We start from the raw sequence: 6,993 nt of genomic DNA, 5'->3' as shown, positions 1-6,993 counted from the left end.
AATAATGAATTTTTACACTTTTGACTATGGCATACAGTCGAGTCCTTTGATGAAATGCTATAAGACCCCTAGGTGGTGTTAGCCACTCTATAAAATGTTCTTATAAGAAGGCACAAAGTGTGGATTAACAAAATGTAAATTAATTAAAAACACAAGACCATATCGTAAACAATATAATAGCATCTAAACATCTTTCTTCATGCTTATTTGGAAAATACTAGATCATGCATCTGGATGCATGCATGTATTTAAGGCAATGATGATAACGGAAGCATACTTAATAAATTTAATTTAAGTATCCGTGTGGACTGAATGTCTTTTTGGTGCACATATTAGTGATAATTCCAGAATAACTTGTCTACTTAAGGAACACTTGTTAGGAGGTATTTTGGGATGTGCCACTTAATATAAATAAATATTATTGGTCCCATAAAAAAAGAAAAAATTTGTCAATTTGCTAGAAAAAAAGATTTGTCAATTTGCTAGGAGGGATATGCGTGAAGGGGGTCGAATGGCATCTTCTTTGGTTTTAATATATGTAAGGTTTGTCTTGTGTCTCTTCATCTGTGCAAAGGGAGTAAGGTTTGTCTTGTGCCTCTTCATCTGTGCAAAGGGAGTAAGCGGATAGCCATGGAGACGGCGGCGGCGGCTACGATCACAGCAGTGCTTGTGGTTAGCTTTGCAACGTTGATATGGGTGCTGAGGCGCGTGAACGAGTGGTTGTATTTCCCAAGCTCCATCCCTGCGGGCTTGAAGCTCCCACCAGGCAGCATGGGCTGGCCCCTCATAGGCGACATGCTCAACTTCGTGCCACTGTTCAAGAGAGAGCCGGACGCCTACCTGCAGAGGCAATTCCTGGCCAAGTAAATCGATTCATCTTGCCTGCACAGTTAGAATCAAACATCAGAATGCCAGTGTTTTTAGGGTTTTCACATTGAATTCTTTAGAGTACGAGCTCTGCACACATTAGGTTAACGATGAATCTATCCATTGATCGATTCTTAGCGGTTTAACCGGCTAAACAAGCCTGAGAGCCTGTGTTAGGGTTTACAATTCTTCAGACTAAGAGCTCTACATTAGGTTAACGATGAATCAATCAATTGATCGATTCTTAGCTGCTTAACAGGCTAAGAGCTGCCAGGCGAGAGGCATATCTTGGCACAGTAATTGGATTAATAGATTGTTAGGGTTAGGGTAGGCCTATACATTAGGTCAACAATGAATGGATGGATGAATTCACTGATCAATTCTTAGGTTAACGATGAATCAAGCAATTGATCGATTCTTAGCTCCTTAAAGGTTAAACAAGCCTGAGAGCAAGTGCTAAGAATCATCAATTGATCGATTCTTAGCTCCTTAACAGGTTAAACTTTGAGAGCCAGTGTTAGGGTTTACAATTCTTCAGACTAAGAGCTTTACATTAGGTTAACGATGAATCAATCAATTGATCGATTCTTAGCTGGTTAACAGGTTAAGAGCCAGGCGAGAGGCATATCTTGGCACAGTAATTGGATTAAGAGACTGTTAGGGTTAGGGTAGACCTATACATTAGGTTAACAATCATGAATGGATGGATGAATTCAGTGATCAATTCTTAGGTTAACAATGAATCGATCGATTAATTGTCGGTTCTTCGATAACCCATGATGCAGGTATAAGGAAGCCGATGGTATCTACAAGACCCATCTGTTCGGGAGCCCTTGCATCATCACGTGCAGCCCGGAGATGAACAAGTTTGCGCTCGGACCAGAAGGGGGGGGGACTGCTTTTCTGACGGGCTGGCCATCGCCGGAGCTTCTCGGGCCAGCTTCCATGGTGATTGTTGAAGGGGTGCAGCACAAGAGTATGCGAAAACTGCTCTTGGAAGCTGTGAGTCACCCCGCGGCCTTGAAGAAAGCCCTGGGCCGGCTCGAGAAACGGTTCACAGCCTGCCTTGCCGAATGGGCCGAAGAGGGGACCATCACACTTCGACAAAAGTTAAAACAGGTTTTTCCCTTCTCTCTCTCTCTCTCTCTCTCTCTCACACACCCACACCCACACCCACACCCACCCATACCAATTTTTCTTCTCACAACATTGGATAGCCACCAACCAATCCCCCACAGAATTTCACCAACACTAAATGCTCACAGAGCCCAGTCAACTGGGTGGTAGGAAAAGGCCCTAACTTCTAAGACCATTGGTAGCCAATGAGGTGATAGCTCAAGTGGTGAAGTGTTTGTCTTGGTTCACTAAATGCTCACAGAGCCCAGACAACTGGGTGGTAGGAAAAGGCCCTAACTTCTACGACCATTGGTAGCCAATGAGGTGATAGCTCAAGTGGTGAAGTGTTTGTCTTTGTTGCTTTGGGGCTGGAAGGTCCTCCGCTCAAACCCCCACTAGGTGCTCCCTCGACAACATCGCCTATGGGCGGAAAAAAAGCAGCTACGAGCAATGAAATGTGCCTCAGTCGGTGAAAAAAGGTAACTATGGGAGGATCTTGGGCCTGATGCCAGTCCGGAAAAAGAAAAAAAGAAGAGCATGGGTAGGGGGATTTCATGTCCACACTCTAACACTCCCCACCCACTATCCAATGTGCTGGTCTTTTTGTAATGTCAAGAGCACTAAGGTCAAGAAATTAATGAATTACTCTAAGTGGCTAGTGTGTAGCTTGGGTACTTATTTGCCAAGTACATAAATATTTATAATACACCATAAAATATATATTATAGATATGTTCTGTTACAACAAATACAATGGACAAGTTACAATGTATATATGATATGTTTTCTGTAGGGCCATATGTGTGATTGTTTGTATGTATAACAAAGTATTTATCAAATTGTGCATAGTATAAATTATAATATTATATTATGCAATAGCATATTCAATCAAGCTATATGCACACATATTTATTGTAATATGATTTTACATAATATAATAAGATAGTAAACAAATCTTGCATTTTGATATTTTATAAATGTTATGTGACATTATATTAATATAGTAAAAAAATCTGGCATTTTGATATTTTATACATGATGTTATAATAGTAATTTGAGTGGGTGATACACTTAAATATTGGATTTTCTAGGCGTGAATTTTATTGATAACTTCTCTTTTCATTGAAACTAATGGCAGGCAACATTTGAGGACATATGTGATTCATTTCTTAGCATGAAGCCAGGCCCACTTGTGAACACCATGGAAGCCTCTATGCAAGGGCTTGTAGCAGGAATGCGGGCTATTCCTATCAATGTCCCGGGCTTTACATACCATACATCTATCCAGGTACTTGAGCCACCATGCATCCTATCAGGTACTGTGTAAAAGGTCTCACCACTAATGAGCACAGCCCCGGGTCTCTACAAGGTGAGTGAGAATCACAGTCTGTAAATAATTGGAACGACTAGGATCTAGGACAAGAAAACCCATCATGCAAGTGTGTGTGTGTGTGTGTGTGTGTGTGTGTGTGTGTGTGTGTGAGAGAGAGAGAGAGAGAGAGAGAGAGAGAGAGAGAGAGAATATCAAACAATGCCCCAGGTCTCACTAATCGACATAGCTGAGAATCAGTCTCTAAATAATTGGAACAACTATAATCTAGACCAAGAAAACCCATCATGCTGCACGTGCGTGTGTGAGAGAGAATCAAACAATGCCCCGGGTCTCACTAATCCACATAGCCCCGGGTGAGAGAGAGAGAGAGAGAGAGACAGAGAGAGAGAGAGAGAGTTTGAGTGTGTGTGAGTGGGAGAAGCCGTGTGTGTGTGAGTGAGAGAGAGAGAGAGAGAGAGAGTGAGTGTGTGTGAGTGAGAGAGAATCACAGTCTCTAGATAATTAGAACAACTAGAAGCAAACCCATCATGCACGCGCGCGCGCGCGCGCGTGTGTGTGTGTGTGTGTGTGTGTGTGTGTGTGAGAGAGAGAGAGAGAGAGAGAGAGAGAGAGAGAGAGAGAGAGAGAGAGAGAGAGAGAGAGAGAGAATCAAACAATGCGCCTTGCTCATTGCTCAATCAATTTCAATTCCTCGTAGCACCCAATTGGTGTTCCTAATTATTGAATTGACTAAGATACGTTTACGTTGCAGTGTCGTAAAAAATTACTCAAAATCGTGTCCTCTATCGTTGAAGATCGCCGTCGTGTTGGCCCAAGAGCAGAGACAGAAGACTTCTTAGATGTGCTTCTGGAGGCGAGGGATGAACATGGGAATAATCTCACCATCGAGGAAATTTGTGATAACATTATTGGATTTCTCCTTGGAGGCCATGAGTCCACATCCTACACCATCATGTGGACCATGATTCTATTAGCCAAAAACCCAAAAGTTTTGAGTAAGCTTAGAGTAAGACACTAATAAACTTCACACAATCATTTAGAGTAAACTAGTAAACTTAGAGTAAGACACTAAAATACACTTCACACACAATCATTTAGAGTAAACTTAGAGTAAGTCACTAATAAACTTCACACAATCATTTAGAGTAACTTAGATTAAGACACTAATAAACTTCAGTAAGACACTAATAAACTTCACACAATCATTTATTCTAGCACAATATTATTTCTTTTTTATCATGAATGACCTTTCAGTTTATTCTCTAAGCTTGTTTTCATTACATTTAACATTTACAAGTTAATTTCCTTTTTTATAAATTCTGCATTAGTTAATCGAGAGCTAAGTAATTTATGATCTATGTTTCAGAATGAGCACATGTCATTGAATAAGAGAGATGAAGGTGTTTGGTTAGATGACCTCAAGAAAATGCCTTATACAAACCTTGTAAGTTTTTCTCATGCAAGAGCTCTCCTTTAAGAGTTATCCAGATTATAGATTTTTTCATAATATTTTGACTTACAGGTACTCAATGAAGTTCTTCGCCTTGTCAATATTGCACCTTTTTTGTTTCGAACTATTGGAAGAGAGGATGTGCATTATCAAGGTCTCTCTCTATCTCTCTCTTGTGTGTGTGTGTGTGTGTGTGTGTGTGTGTGTGTGTGTGTGTGTGTGTGTGTGTGTGAGAGAGAGAGAGAGAGAGAGAGAGAGAGAGAGAGAGAGAGAGAAATAAATTGACATAGAAATTTCATCTTTATATAGAGGAATCACGTGTGTGTGTGTGTGTGTGTGTGTGTGTGTGTGAGAGAGAGAGAGAGAGAGAGAGAGAGAGATAAATTGACATAGAAATTTCATCTCATGTGTGTGTGTGTGTGTGTGTGTGTGTGTGTGTGTGTGAGAGAGAGAGAGAGAGAGAGAGAGAGAGAGAGAGAGAGAGAGAGAGAAATAAATTGACATAGAAATTTCATCTTTATATAGAGGAATCACGTATGTCCATGATTTTACTTATTAAGTTTATGAATTTTGTTGAGGTTTCTAGGTTACCTATTTCCAAAGGGATGGAAGGTTGTGACATGGTTACGGGCTCCACACATGAACCCTACCAACTTTGCAGACCCTTGCAAATTTGATCCTGAACGCTTTCAGGTTAGTTGAATGTGTATTGGGTCACCTAAACCTTGGTATAAAATGTGTATTGGGTTAACATAACCTTAGTATATAATGTACAAATAATACATGTACTCATACTTTCAAGTGCTATTCTAATTCATGTTTTTTTTGTTTTTTGGTTATGAGAAAGCTATGAAAGATTTAAGATTTGCAACTTTGTATATTTTAGGACCACACTCCTCGACCAGGGCAATATCAACCATTTGGATATGGTCCACGACAATGCCCAGGAAATATGCTTGCACTTTTATCGTCGCGACTTTTCTTACACATCTTAACCATAAATTACAAGTAAGATGTATTATGAGCTTCTTTTTTCCTCAAATTATATTAGTGGCTAGTTTTCAATAAAACAAAAGTTACATTCAAGCTTCTTTCACTACACAAGAAGTTATTTTTCTACTAAATATGTTGGAATTCATTGTTTTACCATAAGAAAACTAATTAAAATGTATTTGAGTCAAGCCATCATATGGTATTACAATGCTACTTGTGAAAGGATTACTTACCTTATTCGATGTTCTTAACTAGGGAAGTAATAACTCTTGATTAAAATATTGATTTCTCATGTTTTCAACTAGGGAAGTTATAACTCCTTAAACTAGGGGGTAATAACTCCTTTATTGAGATATTGACTATGCATGTTAATCAAATAGTATTTATCATGATAGTAAAATAAATAGAAAAAATATTTTTATATTGATTTTATTATATAACTTGTGTGCAGGTGGGAGCTTGTCAATCCAGACGTAGAGATTACTTATTTACCACATCCAAAGCCTATAGATGGGGGACAAATTTTACTTAGACATCTTTAACAATGTTCTTGTAAAAATGTATTTTTTATGGCTTTAGAGAGTTTTGAAAGACAAACTCTTGAATTATAATGTTTTCAATAAGTCTCAACATAAGAAATTAGTTGAAAAAATATCCATCACACAAAACACCTTACATATCATTGTTTTCCATGGTAGTCATTTAGGTATATTTCTTTAAAAAGATCATAATTTACGAGTTTCACTTTGTAAACACCTCAAATGATTTTCTAGGCACACTCCAAACTACTTGATTATACAAACATTTTTCATCCTTATAAAGTTCTTAATGTCACACAAAAAGAAATCATTGATCGCATTTAATTTCATAAATGTAAAAATATATATCAAAGATATAGCTAGAAATAATTGAGTAATATTTTGATAGAATGTCTTATGATAAGATATACCATAAACACTGTTGCAAGTGGGTCACTTGTGAGAGGTGTCTCAAAAAAAGGTTACCTTGAAAAATAATATAAATGAGGTCTTTTTTGAGCATGCCCTTTTCTCACAAATCATCATCAATGTATAGGTGATACATCAACAACACTTGTTAAATTCTAACATCCAAAGATCTACCAATAGTATCCCCTATGAATTCCAAAAAAAACAAGAAAAAATATGAGATTTATACTCAAGTTTTCCTTCAAAAATATTCTCCTAAAATAGGCCTACGTTTATGACTTTGTTATG

General features: G+C 38.3%; 1 protein-coding gene across 1 annotated transcript; it reads left to right on the top strand.

Moving 5' to 3' along the window:
• The first annotated feature begins 506 nt into the window (after positions 1-506).
• Positions 507-6,426, top strand: LOC147608068 (ent-kaurenoic acid oxidase 2-like). The gene is made up of 9 exons (XM_086789699.1): positions 507-863; positions 1,653-1,986; positions 3,121-3,270; positions 4,067-4,321; positions 4,682-4,759; positions 4,838-4,919; positions 5,352-5,458; positions 5,652-5,773; positions 6,210-6,426. The coding sequence occupies exons 1-9, from the start codon at positions 631-633 to the stop codon at positions 6,298-6,300; spliced, it is 1,452 nt and encodes a 483-aa protein (XP_086645825.1). The 5' UTR covers positions 507-630; the 3' UTR covers positions 6,301-6,426.
• The last annotated feature ends 567 nt before the right edge of the window (positions 6,427-6,993 follow it).

This window comes from Cibotium barometz, chromosome 54 (assembly GCF_041138505.1).
Source record: "Cibotium barometz isolate CiBa-2024 chromosome 54, ASM4113850v1, whole genome shotgun sequence".
Taxonomy (NCBI): domain Eukaryota; kingdom Viridiplantae; phylum Streptophyta; class Polypodiopsida; order Cyatheales; family Cibotiaceae; genus Cibotium; species Cibotium barometz.
The sequence above is the reverse complement of the archived record's forward strand: the minus strand, read 5'-3'. Positions and strand labels throughout refer to the sequence as shown.

Coding starts and splice junctions, on each gene's coding strand:
- LOC147608068 (XM_086789699.1), top strand. CDS start 631: ATGGAGACGGCGGCGGCGGCTACGATCACAGCAGTGCTTGTGGTTAGC. Junction 3,271..4,066: donor CATACCATACATCTATCCAG/GTACTTGAGCCA, acceptor TTTACGTTGCAG/TGTCGTAAAAAATTACTCAA. Junction 5,459..5,651: donor TTGATCCTGAACGCTTTCAG/GTTAGTTGAATG, acceptor TGTATATTTTAG/GACCACACTCCTCGACCAGG.